Source organism: Oryctolagus cuniculus, chromosome 19 (genome assembly GCF_051225735.1).
Source record: "Oryctolagus cuniculus isolate XC-2025 breed Fujian yellow rabbit chromosome 19, ASM5122573v1, whole genome shotgun sequence".
NCBI lineage: Eukaryota > Metazoa > Chordata > Mammalia > Lagomorpha > Leporidae > Oryctolagus > Oryctolagus cuniculus.
This window is the reverse complement of record NC_142885.1, coordinates 53,133,711-53,156,505: the sequence shown is the minus strand read 5'-3', so window position 1 is coordinate 53,156,505 and position 22,795 is coordinate 53,133,711. Positions and strand designations below refer to the sequence as shown.

The 22,795-nt window shown below is 50.4% G+C and overlaps 2 protein-coding genes and 1 long non-coding RNA gene across 6 annotated transcripts in view; 2 read left to right on the top strand and 1 right to left on the bottom strand.

Moving 5' to 3' along the window:
* DCTN5 (dynactin subunit 5) overlaps positions 1-10,852 on the top strand; it is a 29,477-nt gene extending 18,625 nt beyond the window's left edge. Inside the window, exons 6-7 of one of the 4 annotated variants that reach the window (XM_051847514.3) lie at positions 9,934-10,144; positions 10,707-10,852. In XM_051847514.3, coding sequence (XP_051703474.1) covers positions 9,934-10,100 — 167 coding nt within the window. In that variant the 3' untranslated portion in view covers positions 10,101-10,144; positions 10,707-10,852. Of the gene's footprint in view, positions 1-462 lie in introns of all 4 variants that reach the window. The other 3 variants (XM_008257889.5, XM_051847513.3, XM_002711825.6) reach the window with 3 other exon arrangements.
* Positions 9,348-13,549, bottom strand: LOC149120594 (uncharacterized). The gene is made up of 2 exons (XR_016226113.1): positions 13,451-13,549; positions 9,348-13,137 (listed from the first exon to the last, which is right to left on the bottom strand). It is a non-coding gene; the product is annotated as an uncharacterized LOC149120594 (long non-coding RNA).
* The window catches only part of PLK1 (polo like kinase 1), an 11,944-nt gene continuing 2,283 nt past the window's right edge, over positions 13,135-22,795 (top strand). The window contains exons 1-6 of the mRNA XM_002711849.6: positions 13,135-14,099; positions 14,676-14,844; positions 15,499-15,643; positions 16,522-16,615; positions 17,840-18,059; positions 22,637-22,792. Of these exons, the coding sequence (XP_002711895.1) occupies positions 13,692-14,099; positions 14,676-14,844; positions 15,499-15,643; positions 16,522-16,615; positions 17,840-18,059; positions 22,637-22,792 (1,192 nt within the window). The 5' untranslated portion in view covers positions 13,135-13,691. The remainder of the gene's footprint in view (positions 14,100-14,675; positions 14,845-15,498; positions 15,644-16,521; positions 16,616-17,839; positions 18,060-22,636; positions 22,793-22,795) is intronic.

Here is a 22,795-nt window from a genome sequence, read left to right as displayed (position 1 = left end):
CTTTCTTTCTGTGGGTTTTTTTTGTTGTATTCCTTTCCATGATTTAGCTGTGTCTGGCATAGAACACTGGGTTCAGTTTAACTGTATGATACTTCAGGTTGCTTCCCTTGGCTGCTCAGCAGGACCGTGGCAGCTTCCTGGGAGTAGACAGCCTTTGTCTGGAATGACTCCAAAGAAATCAGGGATGCCTTAATCTCCACAGCACGCAATAATGCACTCACTTCTTTTACCAGGAATATTTCTCTTTATTTGGAGAACTGTATTTGTTTACTCCACACAGAAAATTCATCTCATCTAGAAGATATGATTGGTAGAATGTTATGTTACTACTGAAGGTGGAAAACCTAGTATTTAGATACTCACAGCTGAAAAAAAAAAAGGCTCTTTGGGGGCCAGGCAGAAGAAATTCGAGCTGCAGGCGCCCCTGTCTCCTCCTGGTTGACCGGGTCTTTCTTTCCCTAGGACTCTTCTCAGGGGAGCTCCCCGAGTGCACCCAGGAGCTGATGATTGACGTCACCAAGAGCTACTACCAGAAGTTTTTGCCCCTGACACAAGTCTAGTGTCTCTGCCTCATGTTTTGAGTTCGCTTGGGCTCTAAAATGAACTTGGGGACAAAGTCAGCTGGTGGCATCTACAAAGAGCTCTTTGACATCTTTTTTTTTTTTTTCTTAATTCTTCAGGATTTTTTCAACCCATCAAGGCTCTAAGCTCTCAAGAGTTTAATAACAGAATGTATGGAGGAGTTGTGGTCAGATGCTGTGCTTTGACCTTATCAATCAACAGTCATTTCATACCTTTATCTTTGGAACACAGAATCGCCTGTTCCCCATGCTGCAAGCCCTCAGCCCTGTGGATGGCAGGATCCTGCCTGCAGTGGGCCGTCGGGGCAGCAGCACCCTCCCCGCGTGGAGATTGTGTCACTGGCATGCTTCTCACGGCCACACCACTCACATACTTCCTCTCAGCAGCCCTGCTGCTGACGCTTGGCCGGTTACCATGATTGCTCACAACTCTGGGGGGAGATTGCGCCTCTTCAAAGACCAGATTCCTGTTGGCTATTACAACCTGAAGGGGGAGGGGACAGTTAGCATTTCTTTTCCCAAAATGACCTTAGCTGTGCCCGAATACTTTATAAAAGACTTGCTAGCATTCTGTTCTAGGGCCTTTGGCTTCCACTAAAAGGGCGGGCTCAGCACTGTAGTGTTTGCATTTTCGAAGTTCCAGACTTGAGCCTCCTGTGTGGGTGAATTAATCAGGTGGTCCTTCCTTGCCCAAGATGAAACCTGGGTGAATTCGCTTCCTGACTCGGAACCCTTCAGTGTGCCTGTGTCTGCCGTAAACCCCACAGTATATACAGGTATCCAAAATACCTATATGTAAGCCTCATCACATACGTACATGAGGGACAGTTAAGGTCATCTTACAGAACAAGTGAAGAGGAGTGAGTGAATGCCAGTGCCATTCTTACCATCACTTCCGGGTGATAGCAAAACCTTTCCTGGTTTTGCTCTGCCCTTCGGTTTAAAAGGAAAACTTAGAAGTGAGAGTGCAGAGAAGGTTGCCCTTGCTTCATGCTCCGATCTGCTCCAAGTGAATGGGTGCAGAACAGTGCAGCCTTGAGGCTTGGACTCTAGCAGGAGCCTTCTTGACTGAATTTCCAGTTGTAGGGTTTGTGAACACAGCTGTATCTAATCATCTCCACCAGTCGAATTCGGTACTCCTCTGGGTTGCCTTTTTTTTTTTTTTTTTTTTTTTTAATGTTTGTACATTAAAAGAAGGATGCATGGAGCAGGTCATTTTAAGGTGATTACTCTCCACCTCCACGATGGCTGCTGCTGTCCATCAGGCACTTGACTGCATGCCTGGTGCAGTACTGTGGGCTTTACCTTCACTAGCCTGCTTATTTCTCACCATGACATGAATGGTATTCTCATGTCACAGAGGGGAAGAAAACTCAAAGGCATTAGATAACTTGTTCCAGTCCATACGGCGAAGAAGCAGCCCACTGTGTCTGTGTGGCTCCACAGCTTGGGTTCTTCACTGTGCCCTGGAAAGAAGAGATGGCCTTGCCCTTGGTGCACATCCAAGGTGCATCCCGTCTGATACGGGAAGTCTGTGTTGGCTACAATTTTGGGGTCATACCCCCCAGGTCGTTTCTTATTTTGTGTCTTCAAAAAAAGGAGAATCTCGGCATTGGCTGAATGTATTGGTCTTTGGCCTAACCTCTTGTTCACCTCAGAATTCTTCCAGGATATGTGCATAGCTTCCCGTCAGCCTGTATTTGAATGCCCCCAAAAGGAAGCTTTCCACTATATGCATCTGACGATCCATTTTGTCTATCAACTGGAAGTGAGAGGAAGAAGGATCATTTTTTTCTGAGGTTTTTTTAAAAAAATTCATTTCAAAAATTCTAAGTAATTCAAGTATATGATTTGCAAAATTCAACTAGTAAAGAAGAAAAATGAAACATTCCCAACGCCCAGTCCCACCCTGTACTTCCCGGAGGCAGCTTCTCAGTAGTTTTTTCCCAGCAACAAGGGATGGCAGCTTATGTATGTAGGGTTGTATACCTCAGCCTCTCATGCATATGGCGGGAGCATGGTTTTGTGTCATTCTACACCTTGATGCTTTTACTTTATGTATCTCAGAGGTTGTTCCATGTTAGCACTCATGCCTGATAAAGAATAGCAGCTGCAGACATTTAGAGTGCGTACCGGGTATTCTTCTCTGCTCCTTACATGTCTTAATTCCTTTAATCCTCTCTTAACTCTGTGGAAACTAGTTATTGGCCCCAAGAAACAGAGGATAAGTGAGTTGCCAAAGCTGCTTGGAGCTGAAGTGACAGTGAATCCAGACACTCTGGCTGCAGAGCCCATACTTCCAGGCACTGTACTGGAATCCCTCCGTGTTAGGCTTGTCATCACCCTGAATCGTGTCATCTGACAGCCTTCACAGCACAAGAAGTTAAGAAATGACAGATTTTGCTTTTGAAGCAGGCAGTGTGCTCCATTGTCTAGGAGCTGCAGTTGTGGTCTGACAGGTGAATTGGGAGCAAGCTTCCTGGGAAAAATGTACTGCATCATTAAATAACATCTTAAAATTTTGCACCATGTGGCCAACATTCAGTTGAGAAATTTGAAAGATAGATTTGACAAAAATCCAGTTGGAACTGTTTGTTGCAAGTGACAGAAATCCAGCTTAAGCCAATTTAGGCAAAAAAAGAGGCTTTATTGGTTTCCACAACAAATCACAGAAAAGACTAGCTTGAGCAGCAATGTGACGTGAATCATGGACAAGTTACTTAATCCCTCTGTGCCCTGGTACCCTAAGCCGTACAGTGGGAATAACAGTAGCACCTCAGAAAATTCGAGTAGATTAAACAACTGTAGGTAAACATTAAGGACAGTTCTTGGCACTTAGAAACAACCCCATGAGTAATAAGTTATTGTGGAACAATGAACTCTAAAAATCTCAGCCCCATCAGGGCCTTTTGACTTTTGTATCTTTTTCACCTTCACATTAGTAACGGTACAGACTGGGCTGCTGTCACAAAGGCACCACCAAAATGCAGTTGGCTCAGACAAGACAGAAGTTTATTTCTTTCTCCTAACAGTACACAGAGGGGCAGGTAGGCCAGAGATCAGCTGGTCCAAGGCAAGTAAGTGGCTGGACTCCACCATGTCATTAGGTACCTGACTTCCTACAGGTGGCTGCATTTACCTACAATGCAGACTATAAATCTAGACTCCAGTTGGCAACCAAAACTCTAAGGAAGAAAGTTCTCATAATAGAAAGGAGAAGGCGAGAATGGACCTTGGCAGACAGCAGGCAAACGCCAGCAGACCCCTGTGCTGGCTTCCTTTTCTCCTCCGGCAAGTGGGCTTTCTCCATGTGTGGGGGCATGTGTCCTGGCTTGGTGACCCTGAAAGAAAACTGTTCCCTTCCAGTTCTAATTGGGAAATCCAAGAGAAAGTTCTCAGCGGTTTCTTGTGAATTGCATGCCCTGTTGTGGCCAGAGGTGTTCGGCCCTGTTATTAAACTAATCTGGGTCATGACCTTTCCTGCATTCCCCTGGGTAGGGAAAGAGCGGTCTATACTGAAACAAGGTGCTGGGAAGGCAAAAACTATAGCTACTACAAACACTGGATGAGTCTAGAATTATGCGCTGATGTTGTTTGAAAGCGCATTAGCAGTCGTGTGTATCCTAGCAAAGGCTAGCTGGACTCCGTCTCCATGGTGGCTCTCACCCCTGGGACAGTCTGTCACCAGAGAATTGCTCTTATTTTTCCAGAGAAGTCTCTTTGTCTTGAGAATACAAGAAAAATGGACAGATGGGAAAGACCTTGAGATCCTTCCAAGGCTGAGGATGGGTGTTGGGGGGGGGGGGAGCAGTATTAGCTTATATATTTGAAAGGCCAGCCTGAGATGAGTCTTCAGGCTGGATCCCAGGACTTCTTGACTTTTGTACTTTGTGTTGTGGTCAGCACTTGTCTCTACTTCCCTCTGAGTTGGTCTTATTCTCAAGCCTCACGGTGTGACCTCATACTCCAGTTATTAGTGCAAAGAGCTCTCCTTCACTGACAAAACCCTTGGACATGGTTCTCATTTGTCCATACCAGTGAGATACCCAGCCTCAAGTTGTCACTGGGGTCAGGAAAGTGGAGTACACTGATTGGCTAGCCTGGGCATATACCCACATGGGCTGAGAGTCGGTGCCTGGTGGGGGTGATGGGGGATGGTGCTATCAGAGACAGGATGAATGGGCTTTAGACAGGAAATATGATCAAGGGCATGGTTTAGGCCTCTCTCCTTCCCCAGATGTCTTCACTTCTCTCTCCCTCCTGCCTACCCTTACCCCTGCCCAGTGTTTTCTTTACTCTTGGTCTTGGGATCTGAGCATGTTCCTGAAGAGGCATGTTTGAGCCTAGATTAGGGGGCAGAGGGAGCATGTTGCTTAGCCAAAGTGGGGTGTTCAACAAAGAGCCATGTGGAGGATGGTCTTCTATCTGGAACTGCTTCTTTAGGGTCCCCGTAGCACCTTATGGAGGGAGCCTTTGTCAGGGTGTAGATGGAGTTCCAGTTGTGTTCTTGTCTAAGCCCACACTGGCTGGGAGCTGCAGAGGAGCCAGGTGTGAGCCTGTGTGAGTTATCCAGCAGGTATGCCATGGGGTGACGGCTGGATATACAGTACCCCCCCCACCCACACATACACCCATGCACACGTGCACACACACGCCAGCCGTAGTCCTGTTCCAGGTAAGGCTCATGCTCACTTTGCTGGATCCCTGGTGCACGGAGTAAGGTTGAATGATTGACTTGTGAGTCTCCTATTGACCAATTCTGTTTTGCATGGCTGCATGGATCCCTTGTGGTTGATTGGGATAAGTAGCGGCTTCTGAATTCGTCACTTCTGCATGAACCAGTTCACTCAGGACTTGTGCCCACAGTTCCTGTCTTAGTCACTGATGCATCTGAGCAGCAGCAGACTTGAGGTAACCAGACAAACTACTCCTAGTTGACACATCCTTGGAAGTTTCTCAGCTATCAAGAAGGGTGGCTAGCGAGGGCTTTTTTGATCTGTTCTGGCCAGTTAGTGCACAGAAGTGTTCCCCAGCCACATTCTGGGGCCTCAGCCATTCTCCCAAACAGATTGGCATCTGGCCAAGCTGCATGGTTGCTATGGGTAGTCAGAGCCAGCTGGCTGATTTCTTAGGGGTAGTTTCTGTGGAACTTCAAGGCAGAAATGGTACCAACAGTGTCGAGATCCTGAATCCAAAGACCGGGTTATTTTAGAACTGGTCTCAGCAAAATGCCAGTTCTCAGGAGCCCGTGGTCTCTGAAACACCTCTGAAGCCCCCAGCAATGAGGTTATGCTTTTTTTTTTTTTAAACAGTCAGAGTTAGAGAGAGAGAGTGAAAGGTCTTCCTTCCGTTGGTTCACCCCCCAAATGGCCGCTATGGATCTTAGCAGCTTGCTTAACAGAGTTCTCTGATGGAGGCCTGAGGAGCCCATTTTGAGTCACGACACTGGTGTGAAGAGTATGGGCACGCCCAGCTCTGCCGCTTCCTGCCCTTGAGACTTTGGGCAGGTTATCTCACTTCATGGAAAGCCTGCCTTCCCAGCCATAGAAGAGGGGAGATGGGTAGGGTTATTATGAGGATTACAATACATTCATACACACAGAGCATGAGCACTGGCTCAGTTACAGGAAGCACTCAGTAAGTGGTAGTTTTATTACTGCTTGTAGGAAGCGGTATACTGAGCAAAACCCCTTATGGTATATGCATTCTGATATATTTTTTTAAAGTTTAAAATAAAATTAAGCATATCTTTGCCCTTATAATCAGTCCTCCACAAAGAAGAGATGAAGAAAAGAAAGTGTTCTTTCTTGGTTTGCATCTACGGGGTGCCGCTGTTGAAAGTGCAGGGATTTTTACAAACTATTTTACAGAGGATGGAACTGACCCTCAGAAAGGCTAAGTACAAAGGCCCACACCACACAGCTAATAAATGTCTGAGCCAGAATCAAAGCCACCTCTTCTCTGGTGCCAAGTCCGTGCTTTACACAGCTCCTGTATCTTTGGTTCCTGGCTCTGAACTTGCTGCCCAGGCCATTCTTTGCCTCTGCAGTTTTCGCTGGCCAGTCAGCCCAGCCTGCTTTCATTGTGTCCCCTGACTGTGACTGTGAAGTAAGAGGAACTGTATGTGGGCCGGCGCCACAGCTCACTAGGCTAATCCTCTGCCTTGCGACGCTGGCACACCGGGTTCTAGTCCTGGTTGGGGTGCCGGATTCTGTTCCGGTTGCTCCTCTTCCAGGCCAGCTCTCTGCTGTGGCCCGGGAGTGCAGTGGAGGATGGCCCAAGTGCTTGGGCCCTGCACCTGCATGGGAGACCAGGAGAAGCACCTGGCTTCGGATCACCACAGCAGCCATGGGGGGTGAACCAACGGAAAAAAGGAAGACCTTTCTCTCTGTCTCTCTCTCTCACTGTCCACTCTGCCTGTTAAAAAAAAAAAAAAAGAGAGAGAGAGAGGAACTGACATGACATGTTGCTTCCTGAGCCCAGCAAATGGATTTGCCTGTGTCTCACAATCCCCTGGGCACCATGCAAATGGATCATGCCAATGAAACTCCTCCAGGAAGAGAGACATAGGAATGAAATCCATGTTCTGTTTGCCTTTCCTTCTTGGGCCTGAGCCTCAGCCCATGGTTGTCTTGATTCTCCAGCCTCGTTTCCTTTGAGCCGCATCCATCTCAGCTTCTCACAGACACCACAGCTTTTGATTTTCCACGGGAGCAGCAAGAGCCCGGAGGGGGGAGGATAAGGACCTAGAGAAGGCCCAGGAACTGGAAAGCCCTGTTGGAGACTCAGCTGCCTGGGAATAGGCACAGGCTCTTTATTTCAGTAATCAGAACAACAGCAGCTGATTTTTTTTTTTTTTTTTTTTTTTTTTGACAGGCAGAGTGGATAGTGAGAGAGAAAGAGAGGAAGGTCTTCCTTTGCCGATGGTTCACCATTCAATGGCCGCTGCGGCCGGCGCACCGCGCTGATCTGAAGCCAGGAGCCAGGTGCTTCTCCTGGTCTCCCATGGGGTGCAGGGCCCAAGGACTTGGGCCATCCTCCACTGCACTCCCGGGCCACAGCAGAGAGCTGGCCTGGAAGAGGAGCAACCGGAACAGAATCCAGTGCCCCGACCGGGACTAGAACCCGGTGTGCCAGCGCCGCAAGGCAGAGGATTAGCCCATTGAGCCACGGCACCGGCCCAGTTGATGTTAACCATATGCCTGATACCATGGAAAATGCTGTCCTCATAGAAACTTCACGGGAACCTCAGGCAGCCTAGACAGAATCTTACCTAGGAGATGGGCACTGTATTGATCCCCATTTGATAGACGTAGAAATTGAGGGCACAGAGAGGTTAAGTAACTTGTCCAGCGTCACATAGGTTGGCGTTAGAACCCAGGGTTCTTTAGTCCATGAGTTTAACTGATAGGTCCTGTTGCTTTTTGGTAGGGAATGAATGATCTTCTGGTGAATAAAAAAGTCTGGGATTTAAGGCCTGGCCAAACAATGAAGGCCCAGAGAGGCAGTATCCAGGTGGTCATGCTTGGGGGGCAGCTGAGTTGGGTTGAAACTGCAGCTGTACCACCTCCTGGGCACATAGCCCCGGGCAAGAAACCTAATCCAGAAGTGCCTGTTTGCCCATCTACAGAATGGGGATAGCGGTCCTTCTGTGCTTGGGCCATGGTGAGGCTGAAATGGATGAGATCATATCTGCATAGCTGTTAGCCCTGAGCCTGGCACGCACAAGTGGGCCTAAGGATGAACTGCTATGTTACTGTTACTGATGCCGTGCAGAGAGAGTGTGCCAGTGTGCCTGACTGCAGCCCCCGACCCTGACACTTCGGGCTGACGAGGATAAGGGAGACTGTGAACAAACACAGCTAGTGAAGGGCATGGAGGAATTAGGGTCATTTTCTTCAGTGCTTCATTGTTGGGTAAATGTTTCTAAATGGAATAAAACATACATGCAGTGGAAGCTCAGCAGGCCTTTAGACACACCATTCCATTGCTTTAAAAATCCTGTGATTTGCCAGCCTTAGGGAGTTGTTGCGGGAGAGAGCTTGGCAGAAAGTCAACATTGCAGGCATGAAATGTGAGCCCAGTAAATGATGGCGGTCTTGTTAAGGAGTTGAGTAAATTAGCAACAAGAAAAAAGGGACTTTGTAAAAAAAAAATGACTGTATTTTGTGGCTTATTGCCTCTGGATATACGATAAAATTGATTTAAAATATACTTATAATTGTCTAAGGACTAGAACAGTGGTCCTAATCAAAATGAGCCATAAATGTATTAAATCAAATTTAAAAGTTGTACTTGCTTTTTGCCACCATGGATAGGTTAGAATTTAAATTAAATTCTTTGAGTATTGGAACCCAGATAAGTACCCGTAATTGATATTTTTTGTTATGATTTGTGTCCATTTAAGCATCTAGGCTAGAAAGACAGAGACTATGTGAAAAGAGGCACTATCTGGATAGACCTACACATTTGGAATTTGAAAAAGCAGTTAATTTGCTATTGTGCTCCTATTGAAATCATATGTGTGACCTTTGAGGCTGACAAGTTTTTAGTCTGATGTGCATGTTTGAGTGGGTTTGATCAGACTTGAAACAAGATGCCCTGCTTGTCACTGGACGTGGACCACAGCTGCCTGGCACTGCGACAGGCCTTTGCTGCTGCTGCCGCCAAAGGGAAGCAGCTGGCTGTGTGGAGCCCCTGCCCCACCGCTCCTGATGGCCTGGCCTGCACTCGAAGCTAAAACTCGCCAGTGTCTTTTGTCAGCTGTTTTTTTTTTTTTTCTTTTTTAAAGATTTTATTTATTTATTTGAAAGTCAGAGTTACACAGAGAGAGAAGGAGAAGCAGAGAGAGAGAGAGGTCCTCCATCCTCTGGTTCATTCCCCAGATGGCCACAACGGCCAGAGCAGCGCCGATCAGGAGCCAGGAGCTTCTTCCAGGTCTCCCACGTGGGTGCAGGGGCCCAAGGACTTGGGCCATCTTCCACTACTTTCCCAGGCCACAGCAGAGAGCTGGATCAGAAGTGGAGCAGCCGGTCTCAAACCAGTGCCTGTATGGGATGCTGGCACTGCAGGCGGCGGCTTTACCCGCTATGCCACAGCACTGGCCCCATATTGTCAGCTGTTTGAGCCACAAATGAGCTATGCTGAGCTGAAAGCAGGCGCCAGCTCAATGAACAGGACTCAGACCCTGGGACCACTGGTGATTTAGGGCCCCCTCCATGGGGCCCTGAATCTGAAGACATCTGGATGCTGGCTGAACCATCTGCTTGGCACACAAGTGCCCACAGGAAGGGGCTTCTCTGACAGGAACGCCTACAATCAAACTGCTGATCAGCTGCTGTCTCTGCTGCAGAGGCTGATTGCATTCCTGAAGTCAGATCTGTGCTGAAAGTCACCAGCTGGGAAAGGCACGTCACTGAGACTGTCACCTTTGTGCCTGCTTCGACAGTGCTGCTGTTTGTTGGCTCAGGCTCAGCTTTCGGGATTAGTTGCAGCTCACGACATTACCTGATAGTCTAACTCTGCTTCCCTTCACTTTTCTCGAGTACACACAGCCAAATGAGGTAGGTTGATAAAATGTTACTGTCCCCAGAAAGGGCTTGGTCTTTTCCAGCCTGTACATTGGGTAGACAGGACAAAAACAGAGGACAGTGATATACACTAATTTGTAAATTTCTGAAAATTTAGAATTTTATCCTCTACTAGTCTGCTAGGGTTACCGTAATGAAATACCAGAAACTGAGTGGCGTAAACAATAGGAATTTATTTTCTTACTATTCTGGAGGCTGGGGGTCCAAGAGCAAGGTGACAACAGGTTTGATTTTTCCTGAAGCCTCTCTCCCCGGCTCACAGATGGCTGCCTTCCTGCTGTGTCCTCCCAGAGTCCCTCTGTGTGTGTGTCTCTGCGTCTTATCACCCCTTTCTATAAGGCCACCAGTCCTATTGGATTAGTGCCCACCCTAACAACCCCATTTCAACTTCATCTCCGCTCTAAAAGCCTATCTCCAAACACAGTCGCATTCTGAAGTACCAGTGATTAGGGCTTCAACAAGTGGATTTTGGGGGATACACCCCATAGCATCCTTACAAGCTCCTGACTGTGTCTTTCTATTACGTTGTGTACAGATCTGTATCTGCAAAGCTGTCTTTGTACCTCCTGTATACAACTCTTCCATACAAAAGGCCTAAAAAATGATTGAAAGAATGTAAAGTTAGGATTGTTGAAGAGGACTAATTTTGTAACATTGGAGAAATAAAAACCTGGCACCTGAGGAGGCCTGATACTTGTTCTTGAGAACTATTCCTGAAAACCTTCCCCTCTTCCTGAAGGGTAAGTTCCCCGCGCTGCCTTTCCACCTGTTGGAGTGCTTGGGGTTCAGACGGCGGACAGTGGGGGAGGGGAGGGCTCCAGCACTTTGTATACCAAACACCTTCGCTTGCCATCCACACTGACGAGTAGGATAAACTTGTGTCGTGAACAGGCAAAACTGGGACTCACTGCCTTCAGGAAGTTCCTCAGAAACCAAGGACTCTGGGAACTTTTCTGATGGGCCTGAAAACATGGTAGGAGTCCACAGGGGGGCCCCTTGTTAACCTGTTGTGCCTGATTTATGTCCTGCCCTCATTTTGTAAAGGCGTTGTATCCAGGGGTGCCACCTGGGCCTCTGGGGTTGTACTTGTCTATGTGACCCTGACTGCCCTGACCCTGCACCAGCCCTGGAAGGGCTTCAACCTGCTGGCCAGAGTCCTGCCGTGCCTGAACTGACGCCTCAGGTCAGTTAGCATGGTTTACATCACCCAAGGCGGAGGCCACCTGGCTTTCTGAGATGGACTTCTGCAGTTATGGGAGTGATGGGAACCGGCTAAACTTCAGACCCGTAGCAGGCGTGACTGAAACCACAGTGCAGGACGGTCTTGCCTCTTCACACGCAGTCTTACTGGTAATTTTTCTGTGAAGAAGCCTCAGCCCAGAGGGTGAGTGGTGCAGAAGTTAATAGAGAGGTGATAAGCATTAACGGAGCAGGCTGCGGCTGGCTCCCCTTCCGAAGGTCTGTTTGCAAGGTTGACCCTGGGCTGCTGTCTGGGAGCTTAGATTTCAGGTAGGTTCTCACCGCTCCTGCGTGCCGTACACCTGCTTCTCCTGAGAGTCTGGAGTTCTGATAGGTGTTAGGCAGAGGCCAACATCATGACCAGCACCCAGTGAAAATTGTAGGTAGTCCCAACTCATTGCTGGAAGAAGTCAGGGTGTCCTTTGTGACTACGCTGGGAAATGACTGGGAAACTCACACCTGGGTTCCTCTGGACTTCGCTCCGTGTGTCTTTTTCCTTTGCTGCTTTTATTCCTAGCCTTTCGCTGAACTAACTCACAGCTGTGAGTTCAAGTGTGTGCTCCGTCCTGCGACTGTCCTAGTGAATCATCTAACTGAGGGGTGGTTAGGGCACAAGGAGGGCTTCTTGGGTGTTGGTGGGGTTCTCGTTCTCAGTCTGAGTGTTGTTTACATGGGGCATGTTTACAGTTTGTGAAAATGTGCCGCTAGGATGTGAAAATTGTCCTGTGGAGTCTTCCAAATATTAGTGAAAAGCTAAAATAGAGTACACTTGATGGGGATTTTTAAAAAAATGATGATTAAAAGCAAAAACCCTTGCTTTTACTCAGCAACCATTTCGGTAATACCCGCACCAGCCACGCATGCTGCACTGCCAGTTGGCATGAGGTGCTGTCTTCGTTGCACCAGCCTAAGTGGGGGCCTGGTCAGGAGGAGCTTGTGCTCTGATTGTCGCTACTCAGAGACCGTCCACCTTCGTGTTCTGCTGTCCCAGGGTTGTCAGTCAAGGGCCTTCGGAATGGGCGCAGGCGGGAGCTGGGTGCTGTGGCAGACTGGGAGGGTTGGTCAGTCCAGAGTGGTTGGCACCTCGGATTATTTCAGAAAAAGCCACAAATCTGAATTTTTGTGTGAGCCACCTTTATTTATTTTTTTTTGTAACTGTATTTATTTTGCCTAATTTGAAAGGCAGAGAGAGAGAAAGAGAGATTCTCTATCCTCTGTTCACTCCCCGCATGTCCACAACAGCCAGAGCTAGGCCAAGCCAGAGCCAGAAGCCAGGGACTCAAGTAGCTGAGCGGTGACCTGTGGCCTCCCAGGGTGTGCATTAGCGGGAAGCTGGACTGAAGCAGAGGTGGGACTTGAAGCCAGGCACTTTGACAGGGAATGCAAGTGTCCCCAAGCCCAGCTTGAGCTCTCTTTGCTGTGAATGAATTCAAATTTTCAAAGTGGAAAACCACACCAAACAGCCTGCAGCTCAGCTGTGGCTGTGACCTGCCCGTCTCTAGGCATTCTCCCAGCCAGCCTCCCTCTCCCGCGTCCTCTATTTTAGGCACTTGGGAAGGCGAGCCAGGCAGCTTTCCCGCGTCCCGTAGCGGGCTCCAGTGTGTGTAGGAATCACCTGGGCAGATTCTGACCTGGGAGAGCTGGAGCAGGCCTGAAGCTCCAGGTGATGGTGATGCTGCTGGCTCCTGGACGGTGCTTTGAGCGGCGTTGCTGTGTAATGCAGAGCCCTGGAGGGGACCAGAGGCGTCCCGTGAAGGTGCCTGCTTTCACTTAGATTCCAGTTTATTCGGGGTGGCTCGCCCGAGGGCCCGGGGCAGGCAGGCGGCTGCCCTGCAGGTCAGCTGTGGCTCTCTTAAACTGCCTCTAGGCGCTGCGGGGTCTCTACTCTTGGGAAAAACTTGCCCGAGGGAGCGTGTGAACCGCAGGAGCGGCCCGGCTCCCCAGTAAGGGAGAAGCCCTGAACGAATTCCCCTCTACCCGGGGCTGGGGCTCGGCCTCCCCAGGCCGGGGACGCTTTCCCAGGAGAGCCCACGTGTCTACCGTCGGCGCCTTGCTGTCAATCAAGTGTTTTCCTGCCCGGGTCCGGGCTGACGGGCGGGCGGTGCGGAGCGCTCCCATGGTCCCGCGCGGCGGGCGGGTTTGGATTTTAAATCCCCGCGGCCAATCAGTGGCGCGCAGGCTGTTGTAACGTTCCCAGCGCCGCGTTTGAATTCGGGGAGGAGCAGTGCGGTGCAGAGCCTCTGCCCCGACCCTGCCAGGTCCGCCGAGCAGCCCCGGGAGCATGAGTGCAGCGCTGAGTGCAGCAAAGCTGGCGCGGGCGCCGGCCGACCCAGGGAAGGCTGGCGGCCCCGGAGTGGCAGCTCCCGGAGCACCGGCAGCTGCTCCGCCGGCCAAAGAGATCCCCGAGGTCCTGGTGGACCCACGCAGCCGGCGGCGCTATGTGCGGGGCCGCTTTCTGGGCAAGGGCGGCTTCGCCAAATGCTTCGAGATCTCCGATGCGGACACCAAGGAGGTGTTCGCCGGCAAGATCGTGCCCAAGTCTCTGCTGCTCAAGCCGCACCAGAAGGAGAAAATGTCCATGGAGATCTCCATTCACCGCAGCCTGGCCCACCAGCACGTCGTCGGCTTCCACGGCTTTTTCGAGGACAGCGACTTCGTGTTCGTGGTGTTGGAGCTCTGCCGCCGCAGGGTGAGTGCATCGCCAAGGCGCTGGAGCTGCTGGGGGGCCTGGGCTTGGGGGGCCCAGCTCTGGAGCTGCAGGCAAAGGGGCGGGCGCACGGGACGTGGGATTGCTGGGGAAGGGAGTTCCGGTTAAATGGAGCCTGGGGCAGGTCGCTGCTGGGGAAAGCAGCTCCCGGACGCCAGGTGTTTGGAGTGTGTGAGGAGGGAGGTGGGCGGGTAATGGACGCTAGGGCCCTGAGGTTGCAAAAGGGGGGAGTCCCGGGTTGGTGGTGCCTTGGAGCGGGAGCTTCCGGAGTGGGGCTGCTCGGGGAGGGGGAGGTTGGAGCCAGGCTCTGGAGCTTCCGGGAGGAGAGCGGTCGGGAGAGGCGGCCTGGGGAGGGAAGGCTGGGAGCTCCGAGAGGAGTCCCAGGGCAGGGGGCAGTTGTCCCGGAGAGAGGATTTGGGGAGGGAGAGAAATCTGCCGAGATCCCTCTCATGCCCCCGGGGTCCAGGCCTAGGGCCTCTGGCAGCCTTTACCTAAAGCAGGCTTTCTGCTTCCCGGGGACCTCAATGCCACCCACTCCCCCATGGCTCCCCCTCCCAGTCTCTCCTGGAGCTGCACAAGAGGAGGAAAGCGCTGACGGAGCCCGAGGCCCGCTACTACCTGCGGCAGATCGTCCTTGGCTGCCAGTACCTGCACCGAAACCGGGTCATCCACCGGGACCTCAAACTGGGGAACCTCTTCCTGAATGAGGACCTGGAGGTGAAAATAGGTGAGGCCCTGGGCCTGCAGGGCGCTTTACCACCCCAGGAGGTTGGGGGGAGGACGGGGGAGTGGTCCCTCCAGAACTCTCTTTAGTTAAGGTGCCACAGGCTATTCCCATACCTGCAATGCATTAGTTTTGTATCCCAACACAGCATTAAAGAAGAAAAAAAAGAATTTGAGCTTTTATTTTGGGAGACCCTACATAAAAGTTGGGGCTTGGGGCTCTTTGTAAGCAGTCAGAAGCTCCAGCAATACCCTCAGGTGACCCTTGGCTGGGCAGAGAAGGGGCTGCCCCATTTAGACTCCCTCTGGTTTGCCACAGTCTCCACCACGCCCTATTACTTCTCCACACACTTGGCAAGTAGCATTCTTGGAGGCTATGTGCTTGACCTCAGGGGTCATTTGAGTTTTGCTCTCCCTGTCGATTCACTTTCAGAAGATTAGCCTTCCTTCTAAGGGAAAGGGCAGGAAGGGTTCCTGGGAGGCCCCTCCGTGGGAACATCATGGTGGGACAATTCCTGGCAAGCCTTGATGTATAGGGGAGCAGGGACTTGTGGGATCAAATGGACATAGTTCTGGATGATCAGACCTGACCCAGCTGTCTGCCTGGACAGACCGCAGAGAAGGGCATCTGAATATGGCCTTCTTCCCTCTGTCCCAGGGGATTTTGGGCTGGCAACCAAAGTTGAATATGACGGAGAACGGAAGAAGACCCTGTGTGGGACTCCCAACTACATAGCTCCCGAGGTGCTGAGCAAGAAAGGGCACAGTTTCGAGGTGGACGTGTGGTCCATCGGCTGCATCATGTAAGTGGGGAGTTGTCTCAGGACCTGTGGGGTCCCCCTGCCTGAGAGAAAGGCTGCTTAGCAGGATAGCTTGCCCCCAGACAAGGCCATGTCGTTGTCACTCTGTATTGCGTAGGATTTCTGTGGCCTGGGCTGTGGGCCCCCCAGGAAGGTCTCCATGACCTTGCTGTAGCCCGGTGCTGCCTGAAGTGTGATCGCCAGGCCAGCAGCGGCATCACCTGGGAACTTGTTGGAAGTGCAGAATCTCAGAACCCAGACTGCTGCCTGGAACGGAACCTGGATTTAAGCAGACCTTTGCGAGGTTCCTGTGCACAGCATAGCACAGAAACACGGAACGGCGTGGCGGGGAGGTTTTAGGCCAGGAGTGCGGCAGGAGCAGGTACTTGTGATCCGCCTGGATCAAGACCCCCAGAGCGGGTTGGTGGTGGGCAGAGGCTTGGACCTTTTGGGGTGTTAGCTTTCTTGTTGCCGACCCGGATCCTGGAGTTACACATGAATTATAGCAGTGGATTTCACCTTTTCACGGGAAATCTTCAAGCTTCCATACAGGACTACTGAACACGGTGCTGCTTCGGCAGGAACAGGAAGTGCACCCACTGTGAGCTGTTCTGGGTGGCTGGCAGCCTCTGAGGCCCAGATGGCTGTAGGCTGTAGCTGGAAATAATCACTGCCCCATAGGACTCGGGTCTCCCCCAAAAGCTCATCCTAGCCTGTGTCTTGGCTCTGGGGCTGCTACGCAGACTTGGGGATTGTCTTGAGGGACCTGAGTCCGTGAGTGTCCAGGGGATGCGTGCCCCTTCTTCTGCACCTATGGCGATTCCTCATACATGTGGGTTTTACTTGGGAGGCTTGAGCCAAATCCCACCTTGTGCTTACAGGTATACCTTGTTAGTGGGCAAACCACCTTTTGAGACTTCTTGCCTAAAAGAGACCTACCTCCGGATTAAGAAGAATGAATACAGCATTCCTAAGGTGACTAATGATACTTTAACTGTATTTTTCCCCAAAAGCTATTTACTGAGCCCTGCTGGGTCCTGAGAACTTAGAGAGGTGAACCCCATAACTTTAAATGGTCTGAAATTGCATACAGAATCTGAAACTTTTTTTTTTTTTTTTGCTAGAGGGGAGCATTTGTAGATTCTTGAAGGTTGAGTGAATAACCCAAAAGATGTGTAAGGAGGAGCCGAGGAGAAGAGAGGGAAGAAGTGGGGGGCAGAAGTGCTGACAGTGTAGGAAATGGATTGTCTTCATTCGATCACGTTGGGCAGGTTGCCTGAATCTTCTGAACCGTAGTTTTCCACCTGCTTCTGTAGTGGCTGGCACACACCAGGTACTCAGAGACTCCGTGAGCTTCTCCCAACCACTGGCACCAATGCGTTTTTACAGAACGGCCTGCTTCTGCAGAGGCCTGGTACACGGCCGGTTTCCAGTTTGCGGCTCTTGGCATATGTGAAGCCAAGTACTCTGACTGTGGGAGGACAGAGGAGTGACGGCCTCAGAGGGTCAGACTGCGGTCAGACGTGGGGTTGGTGCTGGCTTCTGTCACTCCCGAGCTAGATGGGTATCCTTAGGCAAGGCCCCCACCCTCTCCGTGCCTCAGCCCCCTCTGTAGAGGAAGGCAGACAGACATCCCTGCCCTTAGGTGCGGTGTGTGTGAGGTCCACGAGAGTTAGTGAACAGCAAGCGCTGAGAACACTGCCCCGGCGCATAGTGCGTGCAGAGCCAGTGCCAGGCTGTGGCTGCCCCAGCCTGTGCGAGGACAAGCCCATCGAGGCTTCTGAGCAGGGCCCCAAGCTTGGTGCTCACCGTCCTTTTACAGATGCGGCCCCAAAGGCCCTACAAAGCGCAGGTTGCTTGTCGTAGCTGAGATGAGGGCAAAACGGTGTTTAAACAGGTGCAAGACCTCAAAGCCTGTGTCCTCAAGGCGCTCCAGTGCAGACGAGCAACTTTAGGTGTGCAAGGGCAAGTCTGGGGGAAAACAGCTTAATCTGGAGTTCCAAGAGGGAAGAAACGTGATCCTTCTCACTCGTCAGCTCCGTGAGGTCGATAAGGGGGAGCTTGGCGATGTTCTTAGTTGTGGAACCATGGCTTACTTGAGACCCGGAGCTGCCCTGTGGGCTGTGGTCCCACTATGACAGCACTGCTGTCCCAGTCCACGGCCACGCCCGGCTCAGGCTTTCTCTGTCTCTGCTCCAGCACATCAACCCTGTGGCTGCGTCCCTCATCCAGAAGATGCTGCAGACAGACCCCTCTGCCCGCCCGACCATTAACGAGCTGCTCAGTGACGAGTTCTTCACTTCCGGCTACATCCCTGCCCGGCTGCCCATCACCTGCCTCACCATTCCACCCAGGTTCTCAATCGCTCCCAGCAGCCTGGACCCCAGCAGCCGGAAGCCTCTCACCGTCCTTAATAAAGGTAAAGCAAGGGGAGGGTCAGATACAGAACCCCAGAGAGAACCGAGGCCCCTAATATCACGTCTTCATGCTTCATTGAAGGAGACAGGAACAGTTTCAAATACACACCCTGAGCAGGCTGTGGGAGCCTCCAGGTCCCCACCATCTGAGCAGTCACACCTGCCCTGCGGAGCCGTCCCTGTTTCTCTGATATATTCTTAAAGTTAACCTCAGACATCTTGCCATTGTACCTATAACTTCAGTAAGCGTCTTTGATTTTCTTAGGAAAATCTAACGTCACGTGCCATTACCTAGGTTGTCATTTCCTCTGGGTCTCTTCTATAGGACAGAGTCAGGAAATACTTACTTTAAAGGGGGACATCTGGGTGTATGATAATGTTTGCGATTCCCTTTTTCGTAGCATTTTATTTTGCTATTATTTCAAGGTTAAAAAAAGGTGGAAGAACAAACAGGAAGCTCCTCTTCCGTCTACCCTGTTCCCTAGATCCACCAGTTGCCATTTTTTTTTTTACATTTACTTTTATCTTCTTCCTCTACCTCCCATGTATACTGCACATGAGGGTACTTCAAAAAGTTAATAGGAAAAAAATGGAATTAAAAGTTTATTTTGGTGCGAAGTTGAACCTGTAGTTTTTCCATTAACTTTTTGAAGACATCATTCATTTGCATTGCATGCACACAGAATTGTTTAAAAGTAAGTTGTGTATGTAAGTATTCCATTCTTACCCTTAATACTTCAGTGTGTATTTCCTAAAAACAAAGATTATTTTATATAACCACAGTGCATAACAGTTATCAAGCTCAAGAAATTTAACATGGATACAATATAGTTTTAGAGCAATCTTCTTTTTAAAATATACTTATTTATTTTATTTGAAAGAGTTACAGGAGGAGAGGCAGGGGGAGAGAGAGATCTTCCATCAGCTTATTCACTCCCCAGATGGCCGCCATGGCCAGGGTTGGGCCAGGCTGAAGCCAGGAGCCAGGAGGTTCATCTGAGTCTCCCACGTGGGTGCTGGCGCCTGAGGACTTAGGCCATCTTCCACTGCTTTCCCAGGTGCAATAGCAGGGAGCTGGATCGGAAGTGGAGCAGCCGGGACTAGAACTGGCGCCCATATGGGATGTCAGCACTGCAGGCGGCAGCTTAACCCGCTACGCCACAGTGCTGGCTCCAAAGATATTTTTTTTTTTTTAAGTAGCTTGAAATACTTTCTCTAGGTGTATCTCAGTTTGATAGACAACTTAAGTTCATTTGTTTGTTAGTTTTCAATATTTAGGGATTACTTTCTAGAATTTTATTGTAGAATAACTTTAGGCTTATACAGAAATTCTAAAAGATAATAGCAATTGCAGAGAGAGTTCCCATATACCCTTCCCTTGGCTTCCCGCGCATCAGCGTGTTGTGTAACCACAGAGAAGGACTAAAACACAGGGCAGTATCTTTTCTTTTTCTTTTTTGAATTCTACTTTTCACTTTGTAATTTTTTTTTTTTAAGATTTATTTATTTTACTTGAAAGTTAGAGTTATGCAGAGAGAGAGAGAGAGAGAGAGAGAGAGAGAGGTCTTAAATCTGCTGCTTCACTCCCCAGTTGGCCACAATGGCCGGAGCTATACCGATGTAAAGCCAGGAGCTCCCCCCTTCCCGGGTCTCCCACATGGGTGCAGGGGCCCAAGGGCTCAGGCCATCTTCCACAGCCTTCCCAGGCCGTAGCAGAGAGCTGGATAGGAGGTGGAGCAGGCGGCAGCTTCACCGCTCCCCCACAGTGTCGGCCCCGGTAGTTTCACACTCCAGGCTGTCCTGGGCCCTCATCAGGTTTTCCACTTCCCGCTCTTTCTGTGGATTTGGAGTTCCTCGCGCTCACACTGAGGTTCTAGACTTTGGGGGAGATGCAGCAGAAGTGACGCGCCCTTCTCCATGGACTCTGGTTTGTTTTGTGTTTTTTTTTTGTTTTGTTTTTTTTTTTTGGGACAGGCAGAGTTAAAGAGAAAGGTCTTCCTTCTGTTGGTTCACCCCTCAAATGGCCACTACGGCCGGTGCGCTGCGCTGATCCAAAGCCAGGAGCCAGGTGCTTCCTCCTGGTCTCCCATGCGGGTGCAGGGCCCAAGGACCTGGGCCATCCTCCACTGCACTCCCGGGCCACAGCAGAGAGCTGGACAGGAAGAGGAGCAACCAGGACAGAATCCAGCACCCCAGCCGGGACTAGAACCTGGGGTGCCGGTGCCACAGGTGGAGGATTAGCCTAGTGAGCCGCGGCGCCGGCTCCATGTAGTCTATCAGGGGTACACATTGATTTTTTTTTCTCTTGTTAGTGGTGGTATTTATTAACTGTGATCACTTGGTTACCGTGGCATCTGATGAGAGAGAAAGCTCTCATCCACTGGTTTGTTGCCCAAATGCCTGCAACAGCTGGCTCTGAGCTAAGGCCAGGAGCCAGGAGCTCGGTCCAGGCCTCCAGTGTCGGTGGCAGGGACCCAGTTACTTGAGCCATCACCAGTACCTCAGAGGGTCTGCATTAGCAGGAAGTGGTGAGTCAGGTGACACGCAGGTGTCCTAACCGATGTCTGACTGCTAGGCTCAGTGTCCCGTGCCGAGTTTAGCACCCACGGGGGGGGCCTGCCTGCAGCAGTGCTCACTGTGTTCTCGTGCTCTTTCTTTTCCCTGCTCCTGCGTTTCACTAGTTGGCCCTCTAAGGAAGAGCTGGCCCTCTCCTTGTTTGCTTATTTATGTCAGTAATGAACTCAAGGATTGTTTATTTTGTTCTTTGGGCTATATTAATATAATACTGGGGTTTTTTAAGGATTACTTTTCAGTTTAATTTTGAACTTACAGCTTTTTTTAAAAACAAAAAACTTCATGGATGTTTTCAACATTACCCAAAGGCAGAGAGAAGTGTGCCGTGACTCCCCACGTGTTCGTCATCCGTTGTCAGTAGTTACCAGCACAGCTACTAGATTTTGATCTGTTCCATACCCTCCTCCTCCTCCCCTTTTTTCCTAGTTTTTAAAGCAAATCCCTAATATGTTATTATTTCATGCTTGCATACCTGTCACAGCATAGTTTTTTTCTTAATTGAAAACTTCTTTTAGGAAATATTTCAGGAGAATTAGACATGTTGGTGGGGAAAAGAATTAAACATTTAAGTATAAAGATAGTAATATCCATGCTTACTACCACCCAAATAAAACCAACTCCTTTGACTTATATAGAAGTACATAAACAGATTCTGGGGGTGGAAAAAGTTCCCATTTTCACTGAAAAGCAACTGAATCCATTCCACTGAGGGGTTGTAATTACTCATCCTCCTGACCCCCCAACTTCTGGGATGCTAAAAATACTTGTATGTTTATATGGATATTTATTTTTAGTTATTTGAAAGTTGGGGGCAGGGTGGGTGTGGTGCTGCTGTGGGTTAGGGTGATGCTTGTAGAGCCCATATCAGACCTCCTGTGTGAGTCCTGGATATTCAGCTTCTGATCCAACTTTTTGTTAATGCACTTGGGCAGGCAGCAGAAGATGGTCCAAGTACTTAGGTCCCTGCCACTGATGTGGGGGGGAGACCAAGATGGAGTTCCTGGCTTCTGGCTTTAGCCTGGCCCAGACCTGGCTGTAATAACCACTTGGGGAGGCCGGCGCCGTGGCTCAGTAGGCTAATCCTCCGCCTGCGGCGCCAGTACCCCGGGTTCTAGTCCCGGTCGGGGTGCTAGATTCTGTCCTGGTTGCTCCTCTTCCTGTCCAGCTCTTTGCTGTGGCCCGGGAAGGCAGTGGAGGATGGTCCAAGTGCTTGGGCCCTGCACCCGCATGGGAGACCAGGAGGAAGCACCTGGCTCCTGGCTTTGGATCAGTGTAGCGCGCCAGCCGTAGCAGCCATTTGGAGGGTGAACCAACAGAAAGAAGACCTTTCTCTCTGTCTCTCTCTGTGTCTAACTCTGCCTGTCAAAAAAAAAAAAAAAGCCACTTGGGGGGTGAACCCCAGGAAGGTCTGTCTCTTTATTTTTCATTTATTTATTTAAGAAAGAGAGACAGAAAACAAAGATCTTTCCCCCCAAATGCTGACAAGAGCTGGAGTTGGTCCAGGCCAAAGCTGGGAGCCTTGAATTCAATCCAGGTCTTCCATCTAAGAGGTAGGGCCCCAAGTACTTGCATTAGCAGCGTGTGCATTAGGAGGAAGCTGGAATCGGGAACAGAGCTGGGACCTGGACCCAGGCACTCTGATACGGGATGTGGGCGTCCCAAGTCGTACCTTAGTGGCTGCATCCAATGCCTGACCTGAAGACGCTTGCGATGGTTTGCTTCAAGGTGAAGAAACACTCTGAGTTGTTTCTCTGAGTGATGGGTGGTGTCTGGACAGGGCCGTGCCCTGGGAGTCTTGAGCCCTGTGACCTCCCAGAGGGCACCACATACCTTCGCACGAGTACGGCAGCTGTTACTCTAATAACCCGGCTCTGACTCAGTTTCCCCAAAACAATGGTAGCCAAAAGATTTTTTTCCCTTGGGGAAGGAAGCCAGCTGCAACAAGAAGCCCGGAGCCCTGTCAGCCCCCGTTTTTGTGCCTGACTGTTGACTGTTGCCTTCCTAGGCTTGGAGAACCCCTTGCCGGAACGTCCCCGGGAGAAAGAGGAACCTGTGGTCCGGGAGACGAATGAGGCAGTGGAGTGCCACCTCAGTGACATGCTGCAGCAGCTGCACAGTGTGAACGCCTCCAAGCCCTCCGAGCGCGGGCTGGTGCGGCAAGGTG